This window comes from Triticum urartu, chromosome 2 (genome assembly GCF_003073215.2).
Source record: "Triticum urartu cultivar G1812 chromosome 2, Tu2.1, whole genome shotgun sequence".
In the NCBI taxonomy this organism is placed as follows: Eukaryota; Viridiplantae; Streptophyta; class Magnoliopsida; order Poales; family Poaceae; genus Triticum; species Triticum urartu.
Window position 1 is genome coordinate 85,010,737 of NC_053023.1, and position 18,019 is coordinate 85,028,755.

The 18,019-nt window shown below is 51.8% G+C and overlaps 1 protein-coding gene and 1 pseudogene across 1 annotated transcript; one reads left to right on the plus strand and one right to left on the minus strand.

Annotated features, from left to right (window-relative positions):
• Positions 1–7,278: 7,278 nt before the first annotated feature.
• Positions 7,279–7,394, minus strand: LOC125541920 (annotated as a pseudogene).
• An 8,590-nt stretch (positions 7,395–15,984) lies between these two features.
• On the plus strand, positions 15,985–16,691 carry LOC125541134 (cold shock-like protein CspC). The gene has a single exon (XM_048704608.1). The coding sequence runs from the start codon at positions 16,068–16,070 to the stop codon at positions 16,308–16,310; it is 243 nt and encodes an 80-aa protein (XP_048560565.1). The 5' UTR covers positions 15,985–16,067; the 3' UTR covers positions 16,311–16,691.
• The last annotated feature ends 1,328 nt before the right edge of the window (positions 16,692–18,019 follow it).

Consider the following 18,019-nt stretch of genomic DNA (forward strand, 5'->3'; position numbering starts at 1 on the left):
CACGGTAACACACGCGGTTGATGTATTTTAATTAAGATAAACTTCAGGTTTTCTACAACCGGACATTAACAAATTCCCATCTTCCCATAACTGCGGGCACGGCTTTCGAAAGTTCAATCCCTGCAGGGGTGTCCCAACTTAGCCCATGACAAGCTCTCACGGTCAACGAAGGATATTCCTTCTAGCGGGAAGACCCGATCAGGCTCGGAATCCCGGTTACAAGACATTTCGACAATGGTAAAACAAGACCAGCAAAGCCACCCAGATGTGCCAACAAATCCCGATAGGAGCTGCACATATCTCATTCTCAGGGCACACCGGATGAGCAAGACGTCGGGTGGGCCAGCCCAGAGTTGCCCCTGGTAGTTCCGAACATCGCTCAGTTGGACCAACACTTAGAGAAGCACTGGCCCAGGGGGTTAAAATAAAGATGACCCTTGAGCCGGCCGACTCAAGGGAAAGAAAAAGGCTAGGTGGCAAATGGTAAAACCAATGTTGGGCCTTGCTGGAGGAGTTTTATTCAATGTGAACTGTCAAGGGGTTCCCATTATAACCAAACCGCGTATGGAACGCAAAATCCGGGAACATAACACCGACATGACGGAAACTAGGGCGGCAAGAGTGGAACAAAACACCAGGCATAAGGCCGAGCCTTCCACCCTTTACCAAGTATATAGATGCATTAATTAAGTAAAAGATATTGTGATATCCCAACAAAATATCCATGTTCCAAACATGGAACAAGCTCCAATCTTCACCTGCAACTAACAATGCTATAAGAGGGACTGAGCAAAGCGATAACATAGCCAAGCAACGGTTTGCTAGGACAAGGTGGGTTAGAGGCTTGGCTCAACAATATGGGAGACATGATAAGCAAGTGGTAGGTATCGCAGCATAGGCATAGCAAAAGAGCGAGCAACTAGCAAGCAAAGATAGAAGTGATTTCGAGGGTCTGGTCATCTTGCCTGGAATCCCGCAAGGAAGAAGAACGAGTCCATGAAGAAGACAAACGGACGAAGTTGAACGAATCCTCACAAACACGACGTTATCGGAACTAACCTGAAGAAGCAACACCGGAAAGGAGCAAACAACATAGTAAACAACCATCACTTGAACATGGCATGATGCACAATCAAGTATGATGCATGTACGGTATAATGAAGCATGGCATGGCAAAGTGCACAAACAACCCTACCAATTAAGTGGAGCTCAATATGCAACTCTGTTGCATAGTGACGAAACACCACGTGACTTATTTAGTTCGATCTTGTTTATGTACTCAACAATATTAAATGTTGTTAGCATGGCAAGAGGTGAAGCATAAGTAAAACTACCCATCTAGTCAAGTTTAAATGAGGCCGGAAGCAACGAACAACAATTCCGGTAAATCCCCATATGCATATATTAGGTTTGGTGCTGTTCTGCCCTAAACACAATTTTAGAGTTATTAAACATCCAAAACAAGTACACCATGTTAAACTAGGCATTTTTCTACCCCATTTACATATAAAGTTTGTTAGGTTTGGAGCTACGGTTATTTAGTTACAAAATAAATCATTTTAGCAAGTTAATTAAGCAAGTTTAAACAAACAGCATCTTAAGCATTTTAAACATAGATGAAAGTTGGATATTATTAAACTAGACAAAATTTTAGACAACTTTCATATATAAAGTTTTTACATGTGATGCTTAGTTTGTGAGATATTAAATGTATGAACATGAGGGTCTTTTCTGTAAAACTGACACCCTCTGGAAAAAGCTAAAATCACAGATCTGAAAAAAACAAATGGGCCAAATCTGGTGCAAGTGTGGGCCAATTGGAAAAAAACAAAAGGGACGTTGCTGGGGGGCGTCTCACCATGGCCAAGGCCCAGTTCGGGTGAGAGGGCAGGCTTTAGCTGGGCCTGGGAGAGGCGCTGGGTCAACGCGAGGCGCAGCGGAGGCGCTGACTGCGTGCACTCTGCGCATCTTTGAAGAAAACGGCAGCAGCAGGTCGAGGCAGCCCGGCAGGGGACAGGCGCGGCGGCAGCTGGTCTCTGGTAACACTGCGCGGAGCCCTGGAGGCGGGGAGGAACTGCAGGGCCATGGCAGGGAGAATTCAGACAAGAGGCAGGGACAAAGAGAGAGCCGGAGTGAGAGCGAGAGGAGGCGAGGCGACCTGGATGCAGAGGAGGCACAGGGAACTTGGTGACCGGCGGCGGGTCTTGCGGCGGCGCAAAATCCGGCCGGTGCCTGTCGTATCCGGCGCGGAGGATGTCGGGAATGGATTCCTTGTGGACCGAGGCAGGTCGGGGACGACAACAGAGGAGCTCCGGGGCCACGAAGAGGATGCAGGGCGCCATGCGGACGGGCGCGGGGACCTGGCATCCATGGCGGAGGCAGCAGCGCTGGAGGGTCCTGGTTCAGACGAAGCAAGGCAGCAGCGGCGACGCGCAGAGCTGCAGAACTTGGCGCGGCGAAGGAGAAGGCTCTTGCTCCGACGAGAACGAGGTGGAAGCAGGGTCGGGCGACTTTCGGGAGGCTCGGCGGCTTCGCGTCCATGGCGGCTTCCTGTAGAGAGAGGGGAGAGGGAGTTGATGGAGAGGAGTGAGGACGGGGGAGAAGAGAAAAGAGGGAGCACGGGGAGCAGGGAGAGGCGACGGCCTGGCGGTGGTGCTCGTCTCCAGCGACTGGGAGCTGCTGCTCCGGCTGCTTGCAGGTGAGGAGGCCCGCAGGAGATCGGGTGCCGTGGTGATCTGCTCCCCGGCGAGCTCAGGCGAGGTAGAGGGGATCCACGGGCGCGTGGGGACTGCAGTGGTTGGTCGGGGATGCAAATCGAGAAGGGGGTTAGGTCGGCCGGGTGGAGTGGATGGATTGGATCGGGGATCCCGAGGAAGATGCGGCGGCGGCTGAAGGGACAAGTCCCTAGATTTTAGGGTTGCTGATTTATATAGTAGGTGGGTTAGGTTAGGGGCTAATCCGTTCCCTCCGATCGTAATCAGACGGTCGGGAAAAATAGGCTAGGGAGCCCAAATGAGAAAACGGAGACGTTTTGTAGATGTTTGGGGATGATCCGGACACGACGGTGACGACTACTCGGGTCGGGTCCGGGACAATTTTCGGACGCGCGCGCGAGGAGGGCCTCGGGCTGACGAGAGAGGTTAGGTAGGACCTAGCGGTAGGTAGTGGGCTGTGTAGACGGTCTTGAGCTGAGAGAAGAGAAGAGAGGGAGGCCCGGCGACTGTTTCCGGAGACCGAAAACGTCCGACGAGTGTCCGGCTATAATGCCACTATAGTTTAACGGTTGGGCTATCAAACGAACTCCGAATGCGATGAAACTTGACAGGCGGTCTTTCTACACTAAAATAATACCACACGTCAACTCTCATCCCATTCCGAGAACATTTTCCGGCCACTTATAAAATACTATTTCGGACATGCCGCGGGCGCGTGCAAGTGTGTTTGGGCTCAGAACGGACAACGGAAGGAACTGGGGAAACCCGAATGGATGCAAGTTTTGAAAACATGATGATGCAATGCACATGATGACATGATATGAGATGCATGACACGCAAGCAATGACAAGGCAACAACAGCGAATAACTGGATGACACCTGGCACATCGGTCTCGGGGCGTTACAGGAACACCAAGTTCTTTGAGCAAGGCCTCCACCCAAATTAGCTCAGTGGTGGCATTAGCCAGAGCTTTATATTCTGCTTCAGTACTAGATCGAGATACTGTTGCTTGCTTGCGAGCACTCCAAGAAATGAGGTTAGGACCAAAAAATATAGCAAAACCACCTGTAGAGCGTCGGTCATCAAGACATCCTGCCCAATCCGCATTGGAGAAGGCACTAAGAAGGGTAGAAGGGGCCTTTTCAAATGTGAGGCCAACTGACAAGGTGCCCTTAACATATCTCAAAATTCTTTTGGCTGCTGTCCACTGAGTTGTTGTAGGTGCATGAAGAAATTGACAAACTTTATTGACTGAAAAAGATAGATCAGGCCGTGTGAGGGTTAAATATTGCAAAGCACCAATAATACTTCTATAGTGTGTAGTATCATCAGGACCAAGAGGTGTGCCATCTGTAAGTGACAATTTTTCTGAAGAAGATAATGGTGTAGGACATGGTGTACAATTATTCATGCCCACTCTTTTAAGCAAGTCAGCGGCATATTTTTCTTGTGTTAAGACCAATGTACCATGAACTTTCTTAACTTCCATGCCCAAAAAGAAGTGAAGATCACCTAAATCTTTGAGAGCAAAATCTTGGCTTAAATCTTTTAATAGAGCAGAGATCACCTGGTTTGAGGAACTGGTCACAATAATATCATCCACATATATCAACATAAAAATAGTGATGCTTGACTTGTTGTAGAGAAACAAGGATGTATCTGCTTTGGATGATATAAAGCCAAGACTGTGAAGTTTAGAGCTAAGCCAAGAGTACCATGCACGAGGAGCTTGTTTTAAACCATAGAGAGCTTTGTCAAGTCTGCAAACATGCTGTGGAGCTCGAGGATCTTCAAAACCAGGAGGTTGTTTCATATAGACTTCCTCTTCCAGAACACCATGTAAAAACGCGTTCTTCACGTCTAGCTGTCGTAAGCTCCAACCACGAGAGATTGAAATAGCCAACACAAGACATATAGTAGCTGCTTTGACAACAGGACTAAAAGTTTCCTCATAGTCAATACCATAATGTTGTTTGAAACCTTTTGCAACAAGGCGGGCTTTATACCTATCAACTGTACCATCTGACTTTTTCTTGATGCGGTAGACCCATTTGCAATCAATCAAGTTCTTGTTAGAACTAGAGGGTACAAGGTGCCAAGTTTTGTTATGCATAAGTGCCTGATATTCTTCTTTCATAGCATGATGCCAATTTTTATCACGAATTGCCTCAGAAAGATTTTGTGGTTCTCCTGTAACAGTAAGCATTCCATAACGAACAGTACCATCGGTAAATATTCTTGGTTGGCGTATAGCTTTTTTTATACGGGTGCGAGCAGCAATAGGAAGATCTTGTGTAGCAACTGGAGGCGTTGTAGGGCTCGGTGGCGCAGAAGATCCTGTTAGGCTGCTGTTGTCGGACACCGAATCAGATCCGCTTGGAGCAAGGGATCCAGGTGTAGCAGTGTGGCCACCACGTGATGTAGAAGATCCGAAGGAGAGAGAACCCAAGGTGTCATGTCTGATGACATGGAGACACTTGATTCACGCGTAGAGGAACGCATGGGCGAGCGGGACGCGGTCGGCCCATTGGATGCCGGGTGACGCGACATGGCATCGTTGGACATATCAATCTGCTGCAGGGAGAATGTTTGCTCCTGATCTGAGGCAGAACCCAGAGCAGAATCATCATGAGGATCGTCAGGAGGCTGAAAAATGCTAGATGCACCCATCTCTTGGTCAATTTCTGAGTATGTTTGATCATTTCCTGTATTTTCATCACTGGGTTCTTCTGTATTTGTATCAGCGGATGCCTCAGACATTGTGAGCTGTGGATGGTTAGCAACAGTAGGAACAACAAACATGTGGTCATTATTAGTGTGCACCCCCTCATTATCGGATGGACTGTTATGAGGTAATAAAAGGATTTCCTCACGAAGACGTGAACCAGCATTAGGATGAAGAAGAGCAAAGGGAAAAACATTCTCATCAAACACAACATCACGTGAGATGTAGACACGACCACTGGATATATCAAGACATTTGACCCCTTTATGTCGAGGACTGTAGCCTAAGAAAACACATCGCTTGGAGCGAAACGAGAGTTTTCGTTTGTTATAAGGGCGAAGGTTTGGCCAACATGCACACCCAAACACACGAAGAGGTTCATAGTTGGGTTTGACATGGAGTAGAACTTCCGTAGGACTCATGTGATTGAGTATCTTGGTAGGGAGCAAATTAATGAGATATGTGGCGGTGAGAAAAGCTTCATCCCAAAATTTAAGAGGCATGCATGCATGAGAAAGTAAGGCAAGGCCAACCTCAACAATATGTCGATGTTTACGTTCAGCTGAACCATTTTGTTGATGGACGTGAGGACATGACACATGATGTGTAATGCCAACTTTTTGGAAGAAGGCATTGAGTTTTTCGTATTCACCACCCCAATCAGTTTGCATGGTAATTATTTTTCGACCAAATTTCCGTTCAACAAGTTGTTGGAAATTAAGAAAGGCCTGATAAACATTAGAATGCTTCTTAAGCAAATATGTCCAAGTAAATTTGCTAAAATCATCAATAAAGCTCACATAATATAAGTGTTTCCCAACATAAGCTGGAGCAGGACCCCAAACATCAGAGAATATTTGTTCCAATGGAACAGTAGACACACTAGTAGAGATGGGATAGGGAAACTGATGGCTTTTAGCTTGCTGACATGGATCACATACATAAGGATTTATTTGTGGATCATAAGAGAGTTTATTCTTCCGAAGTACTTGTTGAACAATGAAAGAGGATGGATGCCCTAGACGATTATGCCATATGGATGAAGTGGGTTTGATGGTGACGAAGGCACACTTGGGAGACCTCGTGAACAAGGGCATAATCGGGTAGAGACCACCATGGCAAGGACCTTTAAACAGTGTGTCCCTCGTGACCCGATCCTTTATCAAAAAGAAGAAAGGATGAATTTCAAGAAATATATTGTTGTCTAAGGCAAGTTGATGAGCAGATAAAAGATTTTTGGATGCACTAGGAACATGCAAAATATTGTTAAGAGAAAGAGAATTATGAGAGGTGTGCAAAGTAGAATGACCAATGTGTGTTATTGCCATACCATTTCCATTTGCCATATGGACTTCATCACGTCCATTGTAATTTTCCCGAGTGGTCAATTTGTGTAATTCTCTGGTGATGTGATTTGTTGCTCCTGTATCAACATACCAGTTTGTATCCATTCCATAAGATGCAAGATGTGCACCATTGTCTTCCGAGTGAGAGTCATCATCATCACCATTGTCAGAATACCTCCACCAACAATCACGTGCTGGGTGCCCATATTTTTTTGCATATCTGACATGTAATATCCTGGCGAGGAGAAGGTATGCGACCAAGGCCACGACCACGACCATGACCACCTCTCTGTGGATTACGACCGTGTGTTGGATGTGTCTGCTACGGACGACCATGGTATTGCCCATATCCACCACGAGAGTTTTGCCGATAATTATTATTGAAGGAACGTCCTCGTGTAGCAGCATTAATTAGCGGAAGACTGAAAAGCCCCAACGGTTTGATCTGACTCGGCAAGCATTTGCTGCCTGTAATCATATGCCGTAAGCTGTGCACAAACATCAGCAAGAGTGGTGGTAGGAACAGTGTTAATAGAGGCAACCACAGAGTTATATTCTCCATCAAGACTACCAAGGATATACTCCTTCAGTTCATCATCATCAATTAGCCGACCAGCTGCAGCAAGTTCTGAAGCAAAACTTTTCATCAAAGCAATATATTTATCTGCAGGCATATCACGCTTCTTTGTATTCACAAGTTTTCCACGCAACATATTGATGCGTGCCTTGGATTGTGAGGCAAACGAGGCTTCAATTGCAGCCCAGATTTCAGCAGCATGTTCTAACGCAAAAAATTGAGCAAGAACATCCTTATTGATTTTGTGAGATAGCTCACCACTTGTTGATCCCTCTCAATCCAGGCTTCGTAGGCCGGATTCGACACAGTGGTCCTCGTGCTTTCAGCCTCAACCTCCAATGTTTTGCAGGTGCTGAATCGGAACCATCAAGTAGCCCCATGACCCGAGCACCGCGAAAGGCATGAAGAACCTGCATCTTCCAGTAGATGTGATTTTCCCGAGAGAGTTTCTCCGAGGGAGGAGATCCCAGAAGCGCCGCTAGTGTTGAAGAGGAGGTCGCCATGGGGAAGGAGGGAGGGAATCGATCGATGATCTTGACCAGCGATCAAGTTTTTGGCGTGTGTGTTTGGCTAGATCAGATCCCTAGACCTCGGAAGAGGTGGCTCTGTTATGACCGGCCAGGTCTATGGCTGCCGGGGGCCCATTGGGCAGGCTTAAGGCCCAAGTTATCTTAGTTTATTTTCAGATTTATGATTATATATACAAGTTGTAAGACTATTTTGAGCATTAAGCAATAAGACTATTCTATTGCCCGGCTCCCAAAGGAGCCGGAACCCTAAAACCCTAGCCCTCTCTCTCCTGCGCCGCCGCCGCCCAGCCGCAAGGACGGCGCCTCGCCGCCGACCGCCGCGTTCTAGCCCATGCCCAGCTCCCTCCTTTCCCTACCACCTACGTCCCAGAGGAGCCCGAACCCTAACTCCTAACACCTTGGTATTAGCCAGCTCTGGTTCGACCATGTCATCCTCACCACCATCGCCGTCGCTGCCCGTGACCACCACCGCCGCGTCAGCGCCCCTAGCCACGGGGTCGCTGGTCCTCCCGTCCGCGCCACTGGACCTCATCCCTGGCACGTCAACCGGCCATCCGCCGGCCCCCATCACCACTACGCCGCCGTCGCCATCAACTCTACCAGCCCACTACACCCCGGAGGCCATGGCGGGGCTCTTCCTGGCCAGCCCGTTCGGACCACCACAGCCGCCCCCGCCGCCTGCGCCCTCCGGGCCGCCGACGCTCCCGTGGTACTCGGTGCCCGCCACGCTCACCGGCGGCTACCCGACGCTACAGCAGCAGGCCGCTCCAGCGCCGGCTGGGCCACACTGGCCCGCGCCAGCACCCGCGGCATCGGCCGCGTCCGCCCCAACCCCGTGGCCGGTCTGGTCTGCCCCGGCCCCCTCCGCACCGGCTGCGCCGGCCCCCACGCCGTCTCCACCGCCTAGCGCCGGCCTGAGTCAGGGCCCTTCCGGGGGGCTTCCGATCCAGCAGGTGCGGTTTCCACCGTCGCCCTCTCCGATTCCGGCTTGGCTCACCGGAACGTCGCCACTGCCGGTCTACACAGAGGCCGGCGAACCGGCGGTGGCCACGCTACAGTTCGGCGCGCCGTCCTCGGCCCTTCGCATCGACGAACCAGTGGACACTGGCGCATCGACTCCGACACCACCTCGCTTTGCCCGGATCGACTTTGCCACATATGATGGCTCGGAGGACCCTCTTAACTGGTTAAACCAGTGTGATCAGTTCTTCCGGGGGCAGTGCACACCCGCGTCCGAGCGCACTTGGCTCGCGTCATACCACCTTCGGGGTGCCGCCCAGACATGGTACTACGCCCTCGAGCAGGACGAGGGCGGCATGCCCCCATGGGATCGTTTCCGCGAGCTGTGTCTCCTTCGCTTCAGACCACCACGGCGCGGCACCCACTTGTCCGAGCTGGGCTGCCTACCCTTCACCTCCACGGTCCAGGATTTCGCCGACCGCTTCCAGGCTCTGGCGTGTCACGCACCGGGGGTGACGGCACTACAGCGGGCTGAGCTCTTCGTCGGCAGCCTTCCCGACCACATCCGCGTGGATGTCGAGATGAAGGGACCCCAGGACCTGCAGACGGCCATGTACTACGCTCGAGCGTTCGAGCAGCGTGCCCAGGCCTTAACACAGCCCGCACCACCTCGGGGGAGCCGAGTGCCTCCACGACCACCGTCGGCCGCACCAGCTTCTGCAGCCGCCTCACTGACGGCCACTCCGGCCGCGACGCGGCCTTTCCGGCGCCTCTTGCAGGCCGAGCAGCTCGAGCGCCACCGCCTGGGGCTGTGCTTTAACTGTGATGCACCCTATGCCCCGGGCCATGTCTGCCCGCGCCTCTTCTACTTGGAGACAGTCGATGAGACCGAGGACGCTGCCACTGACGATGGACTCGGCGACCCAGCCGCCGCCATGGTCGCGCCGGCACCCGCGCCTGCGCCGGCTACGGCCCTTGTCGTCTCCCTCCACGCGTTGGCCAGCATCCGCAATGAGCGGACTATGCTTATTCCGGTCATGATCCACGGCGAGACTCTGGTGGCTCTCTTAGACACGGGCTCTACACATAACTTCCTTCCGGAGGCTACTATGCGGCGCCTTGCCCTACAGCCGACGGGAGGGGAGCAGCTGCGGGTCACCGTCGCTAATGGCAACCGCCTCCGATGCCATGCGCTCGCTCGGGACGTTCCCATTACTATCGGCGACGAGCACTTCACCATCACGTGTGCTGGCATCGACTTGGGCTGCTTGGACTTCATCCTCGGTGTCGACTTTTTGCGGACTCTCGGTCCCATCCTTTGGGACTTCGTGTTGGAAATATGCCCTAGAGGCAATAATAAAATGATTATTATTATATTTCCTTGTTCATGATAATCGTTTATTATCTATGCTAGAATTGTATTGATAGGAAACTCAGATACATGTGTGGATACATAGACAACACCATGTCCCTAGTAAGCCTCTAGTTAACTAGCTCGTTGATCAATAGATGGTTACGGTTTCCTGACCATGGACATTGGATGTCGTTGATAACGGGATTACATCATCAGGAGAATGATGTGATGGACAAGACCCAATCCTAAGCATAGCACTAGATCGTGTAGTTCGTATGCTAAAGCTTTTCTAATGTCAAGTATCATTTCCTTAGACCATGAGCTTGTGCAACTCCCGGATACCGTAGGAATTCTTTGGGTGTGCCAAACGTCACAACGTAACTGGGTGGCTATAAAGGTACACTACAGGTATCTCCAAAAGTGTCTGTTGGGTTGGCACGAATCGAGACTGGGATTTGTCACTCCGTGTAAACGGAGAGGTATCTCTGGGCCCACTCGGTAGGACATCATCATAATGTGCACAATGTGATCAAGGAGTTGATCACGGGATGATGTGTTACGAAACGAGTAAAGAGACTTGCCGGTAACGAGATTGAACAAGGTATCGGGATACCGACGATCGAATCTCGGGCAAGTGTCGTACCGATAGACAAAGGGAATTGTATACGGGATTGATTAAGTCCTTGACATCGTGGTTCATCCGATGAGATCATCGTGGAACATGTGGGAGCCAACATGGGTATCCAGATCCCGCTGTTGGTTATTGACCGGAGAGTCATCTCGGTCATGTCTGCATGTCTCCCGAACCCGTAGGGTCTACACACTTAAGGTACGGTGACGCTAGGGTTATAGAGATATTAGTATGCGGTAACCCGAAAGTTGTTCGGAGTCCCGGATGAGATCCCGGACGTCACGAGGAGTTCCGGAATGGTCCAGAGGTAAAGAATTATATATAAGAAGTGCTATTTCGGCCATCAGGACAAGTTTCGGGGTCACCGGTATTGTACCGGGACCACCGGAAGGGTCCCAGGGGTCCACCGGGTGGGGCCACCTGCCCCGGGGGGCCACATGGGCTGTAGGGGGTGCGCCTTGGCCTATATGGGCCAAGGGCACCAGCCCCAATAGGCCCATGCGCCAAGAGAAGGGGAAAAGGAAGAGTCCTAAAAGGGGAAGGCACCTCCGAGGTGCCTTGGGGAGGAGGGACTCCTCCCTGGCCGCACCCTTCCTTGGAGGAAGGGCCAAGGCTGCGCCCCCCCCCCCTCTCCCTTGGCCCTATATATAGTGGGGGGAAGGGAGGGCAAACAAAACCTAAGCCCTGGCGCCTCCCTCTCCCTCCCATGACACATCTCCCTCCTCCCGCAGCGCTTGGCGAAGCCCTGTTGGAATCCCGCTACTTCCACCACCACGCCGTCGTGCTGCTGGATCTCCATCAACCTCTCCTTCCCCCTTGCTGGATCAAGAAGGAGGAGACGTTGCTGCTCCGTACGTGTGTTGAACGCGGAGGTGCTGTCCGTTCGGCGCTAGGATCATCGGTGATTTGGATCACGACGAGTACGACTCCATCAACCCCGTTCTCTTGAACGCTTCCGCGCGTGATCTACAAGGGTATGTAGATCCACTCCTCCCTCGTTGCTAGATGACTCCATAGATAGATCTTGGTGACACGTAGGAAAATTTTGAACTTATGCTACGTTCCCCAACACTTCGACGCCCTGACGATGACCTTCTGGCGCCTCGGTCGCCGCATCCGGTGGGAGGGCGTTGGCGGCACCAGGCGTCGCCCCCACTCCAGCTAGCCGCGGCCACCACGGAGGCCGAGCATCCGCTACTGGATCACCTCCTGCAGCAGCACGGTGATCTTTTTGTGGAACCCCAGGGCCTTCCGCCAGCCTGGGTCTACGACCACCGTATTCATCTCCTGCCGAGCTTGGCTCCGGTGGCAGTACGGCCCTACCGGTACCCTCAGTTGCAGAAGGACGAGTTGGAGCGGCAGTGCGCCATCATGCTTGCCGCAGGCATTATCTGTATCTTTACATCACCCTTTACGGCGCTGGTCCTCCTCGTACGTAAGTCGGACGGCACTTGGCGCTTCTGCATCGACTACCGCGCCCTTAATGCTCTCACACTTAAGGATAAGTTTCCTATTCCGGTGGTCGATGAACTCCTGGATGAGCTACATGGTGCGCGTTTCTTCACCAAACTGGACCTCCGGTCGGGGTATCATCAGGTGCGCATGCATCCTGACGACATCGCCAAGACGGCGTTTCGGACCCATCACGGCCACTTCGAGTTCTTGGTGATGCCCTTTGGCCTCGCCAACGCCCCGGCGACATTTCAGGCCTTGATGAACGATGTCCTCCGACCCTACTTACGTCGGTTTGTGCTCGTTTTCTTTGATGACATTCTTATCTACAGCGCCTCTTGGGCAAAGCACCTCCAGCATGTGGCCATCATCTTCAACGAGCTTCGGGCACATCATCTTCATCTTAAGCGCTCGAAGTGCTCGTTCGGGACACCTTCGGTCGCTTACCTCGGCCATGTCATCTCGGCCGAGGGTGTGGCCATGGACGCCGACAAGGTGGCGGCCGTCGCCGCCTGGCCCATTCCGCAGTCTCCGCGGGCTCTTCGCGGCTTCCTTGGTCTTGCTGGGTACTACCGGAAGTTCATCCGGGAGTTTGGCCTTATCACGGCCCCGCTCACGCGTCTCCTCCGCCGCGACGCCTTCTCTTGGGATACGGAGGCCACTTCAGCGTTCGAGGCCCTCAAGGGGGCCCTCACGACGGGACCCGTACTGCAGATGCCGGACTTCGACCTTCCCTTCACCGTCAACTGCGACGCTTCCGGTGTGGGGTTTGGTGCGGTCCTGCACCAGGGCGATGGACCCCTCGCCTTCTTCAGCCGCCCCTTTGCTGCTCGCCATCTTAAATTGGCGGCGTATGAGCGTGAGCTCATTGGGTTGGTGCAGGCAGTACGCCATTGGCGGCCCTATCTTTGGGGTCGTTCCTTCCGGATCCGCACGGACCACTACAGCCTCAAGTTCATGCTGGATCAGAGGCTCTCGACGGTTCCCCAGCACCAGTGGATCAGTAAACTCTTTGGCTTTGATTTTACCGTCGAGTACCGGCCAGGTCGCCTCAACACCGTCGCCGACGCCCTATCTCGGCGTGACGCCGATGTGGACGATGGTGCGGCGGGAGGGGCTACCTTCTGCATCATCACCGGGCCCTCTTTCGCCCTCTACGCCGACATTCGCCGGGCGACCGCTGCCGCGGCCGACGCCCTCCTCCTGCAGCAGCAGCTGGCGGCGGGCGAGCTAGAGGAGCCGTGGCGTCTAGCCGACGGCCTGCTTCTCCACGGGCGCCGCGTCTTCGTTCCGGCCCATGACGATCTTCGTCAGCAGGTGCTGCATCTCGCCCACTCGGCGGGCCATGAGGGCGTGCAGAAGACGCTCCATCGCCTCCGCGCCGACTTCTACATTCCAGGTGATCGTGCCCTGGTCCGCGACTGGGTACGGTCTTGTGTGACGTGCCAGCGCAACAAAACGGAGACCCTGCGACCAGCTGGTATGCTTCAGCCCTTGGAGGTCCCGTCTCAGGTTTGGGCGGACATCTCCATGGACTTCATCGAGGGCCTTCCCAAGGTGGGCGGCAAATCCGTCATTCTCACGGTGGTCGACCGCTTCTCCAAGTATGCTCATTTCATCGCCCTTGGCCATCCATATTCAGTGGCATCTGTCGCGCGGGCCTTCTTCGATGGCATTGTCCGTCTCCACGGGTTCCCTTCTTCGATCGTCAGTGATCGGGATCCTGTATTCACGGGCCATGTATGGCGCGACCTCTTCCGACTGGCGGGCGTGAAGCTCCGCCTGAGTACCGCCTTCCACCCTCAGACAGACGGCCAGTCTGAGATCATTAACAAGGTGATTGCCATGTATTTGCGTTGTGTTACAGGTGATCGCCCTCGCGCATGGGTGGACTGGCTCTCGTGGGCGGAGTACTGCTACAACACCTCTTACCACTCCGCCCTCCGTGCTACGCCCTTTGAGGTGGTGTATGGCCGGCCGCCCCCACCGATTCTGCCGGTTGATCCGGCCTCGGCGCGGACCGAGGCAGCCGGGGCTCTTTTGAGGAGCCGTGATGAGATGCTCGCGGAGGTTCGTCAACGACTCCTCCAGGCCCAGCAGTTGGCCAAACGATACTATGATGGCCACCATCGCGAGGCGGAGTTCGCGGTGGGTGATTGGGTCTGGCTGCGTCTACTTCATCGCTCTACGCAGTCGTTGGACCCACGCGCGAGGAAGAAGCTCGGTCCTCGCTATGCCGGTCCCTTTGCTATCCTGGAACGCATTGGCAAAGTGGCGTACCGTCTTCAGCTTCCGGCAGGCGCACGGATCCATGATGTCTTCCATGTCGGGCTGCTCAAGCCATTCCGCGACGTTCCACCCGCGGCACCGCCGGCGCTTCCGCCGCTCACGGACGGGCATCTCCTTCCTGCACCGGAGAAGGCGCTGAAGGCTCCGCTGCGCCGAGGCTCCTGGTACGTGTTGATTCGGTGGGCTGGACTACCAGAGGAGGACGCTACTTGGGAGCAATGCGAGGAGTTCCGCCAGCACTACCCTGACTTTCAGCTCGAGGACGAGCTGTTTGAGCAGGCGGGGAGAGATGTTATGACCGGCCAGGTCTATGGCCGCCGGGGGCCCACTGGGCAGGCTTAAGGCCCAAGTTATCTTAGTTTATTTTCAGATTTATGATTATATATACAAGTTGTAAGACTATTTTGAGGATTAAGCAATAAGACTATTCTATTGCCCGGCTCCCAGAGGAGCCGGAATCCTAAAACCCTAGCCCTCTCTCTCCTGCGCCGCCACCGCCCAGCCGCAAGGACGGCGCCTCCCCGCCGGCCGCCGCGTTCTAGCCCACGCCCAGCTCCCTCCTTTCCCTACCACCTACGTCCCAGAGGAGTCCGAACCCTAGCTCCTAACAGGCTCTGATTTCATGTGGAATTGCAGGAAACGGGATGCCTTCTCAAGTCCCGGTTGCGTGTTAATATAGATGGGAAGAGCCCCCATCGTGGCGTTACAAAGGAGACCGATCGTTGGTGTACTACACCATACCAAAGGTTCAGAAACAGACGCTAGGTTCAGTTACACGAAGTCCAACACGGAGTTCTCTATCTGATTGGGCCGGCGTTTTCCCCACCTCAGGTGGTCTGTTCGCCTGGGGGCAAGCCCACGATGGCACTCGGCGGCGGCGGGTGGTGCGCCGGGGCACGCGCGGCGGCGACGCAACTGGCAGCGAGGCTCAGCGCGTGCGGCGGAAGCACGACGACCGACGATGCAGCGTGCAGCGCAGGCGTTGCGAGCGGCAGCACGGTGCTGCGTTGCGGCGTCACGGCGGACGGCGCCTCGTCGCGTGCCCGCGGTGATGCGGGACCGTTCGAATAGTTGGCCCGGGCATCGCGCGGTGGTTGCGACTTGCGAGTCGGTGCGCACGGGCATGGACATGCTTGCACGTTGAACACGTTTAGGCGACGTGAATGGCGCGACTGCAGCGCGTGCAAGCACGATCGCGATCTTTTGGTGGGGAAACGAGCTTCCATTAATCACAACTGGAGTCCTTCCTGATACGATCCACATACAAGAAAATCAGGAATGATCCTGATATGCACCCACTTCTCCAGCTACACGAAATCAATCATACATGATGTCCTACAGTCAAGTAAGGGGCACCGCCACCTCGCCTTGCTCGCCTCATCGCCGGCTATATAATAGTCGGCCTCTGGCCAAGACCCCCACCCCCAACCACAGCGAACAGAGTGAGATTTAGACAGAGAAAAGGCTACGGATACATACGGAGAGAAAATGCAGATTACTGGTAAGGTGAAGTGGTTCAACGAATCCAAGGGGTTCGGCTTCATCACCCCCGACGACGGCAGCAAGGACGTCTTCGTCCACTTCAGCGCAATCCATGGCAACGGCTTCAAGACCCTCGCCGAGGGCCAGCGTGTCGAATTCGAAATTCAAGACGGCCAAAAAGGCCCGTCCGCCGTCAATGTCAAGGCTCTAGAGCTAGAGGAGGATAAAAGGATTTCGAGCAAATTGTAAGAGGATGCTCCACCCATCCACATCGTGCGATGCGTGATATCCTATGCTGCGTTCGGAAGGATTTGCTATTGTTTGTATTCTCTTCTCACCTGTGCACTAAAATCTGTACCGTTTCTCCTTTTCTTTTTTACATCAAGCTACATGGGTTAACTACTGCTCTGTTCGGGCTTGCAAGAAATATGGTTTTTTGTTTGAGTCAAATTTTTTTTTTTACTTTAAATGGGTGTATACAACGAAATATTGATAATTACAGTACCAAATCAGTATCAATAGAATTATCATGAAATGTGTTTCTGTAACGTATTTGTTGGGTATTGTAAATTTTGATAATAACTATTTATATAAACCTGGTCCACTACTGTGGAAATTAGTCTCTTGATACCCCTCATTGCACACGGTGTTGACCAAACGGTATGCGCGACCGAGAGATTTTATAAGCAACTACATATGTAGCGATGAAAAATTTCAGTGGCCGTTATATGACAAATCAAGTTGTCCGAAGAAATTCCCCGCAAAAAAAAAAGTTGTCCAAAGAAAATGATACCAAACCTCATCGAAGTTGGACACAGACTCTGTTGCCCTAGCACGCATGTATGCAACGTAGTAGGCAAGTTTTTTTATATACTAGACCATGAAGACGCGCGTTGCCGCGCCCGTCCCTGCATTGTAAATATAGGTTGACTTCGGCATCTATTTGACATGTAAACTTTGCACCATACAGCCTCTTTGCAGTAACTTGTTTTCAATAATTTCTTGATCACCTTCATTAAGAAGAGATAAACACAAAGCATATACTCCCTCCGTCCTTAAAAGAGTATACTTTCAACTTTGTTGGAAAGTCAAATTTTATTATGTTTGACCGTATTTATACAATAATACATCAACATTTATGCCATCAAATTAGTAGAATTAGATTCATGACACGATATATTTTCATCATATACCTATTTGGTTTCATAAACATTGATAAATTTTTTCACAAACTCGGTCAAACTTAGAGATAGTTTAACCCTCCAACAAAGTTGGAAGTACAATCTTTCAAGGACAGCGGGAGTATGTTACAATAGTACTGCAGAAACATGAAACCAAAATCCAAGTCTCATAGCAATGAGTGTGGCATAAGATCCTAGGCATGCACAAACATAGTTATTTTATCATTGTCAAAGAATTTGAGACATAATTTCACAATGACAAGTGTATATATGAATTGGCCTCATAATTTCTTGTATTTATCTACATGTGTAACATCACTTCAGAAGAGACCAACAAAAGATACACCCAGGTTAAGCAGCTTTACTCAATAAAAAATACAAAAAGAGAAGACTCGACCGATGCATCTACTCTTACCAGCAGAAAAATGCAAAAAGAACATCTGTTTTAACCATGAGCCAGAAAAAAACGCATTCAGCATGTACCTATTCTTATTAGGAGGACAAACGAGGAAGAAATGATTATGTGAAGCATCTGTTCTTACCAGTAGCACAATTTTCCTTACCGATGTTGAATCGATGAAATCATCCCTTTTTGGTAGTGTATAATCTCAACAAGAACAAGAAGTGCATATACGTTCTCATGAATGGGCTACACTATAAGAAGTCATGAACAAGAAGTGTCAGAGCATTTGCACATGATATCAGGCAAAGAACAAATACAAGTGGTAATCTGATCAATTCAATCAGTTTTCAAGCACAGATTTATACATATAGAGC

Excerpts from the sequence above, each read along its gene's own strand:
- LOC125541134 (XM_048704608.1), top strand. The coding sequence starts at position 16,068 with ATGCAGATTACTGGTAAGGTGAAGTGGTTCAACGAATCCAAGGGGTTC.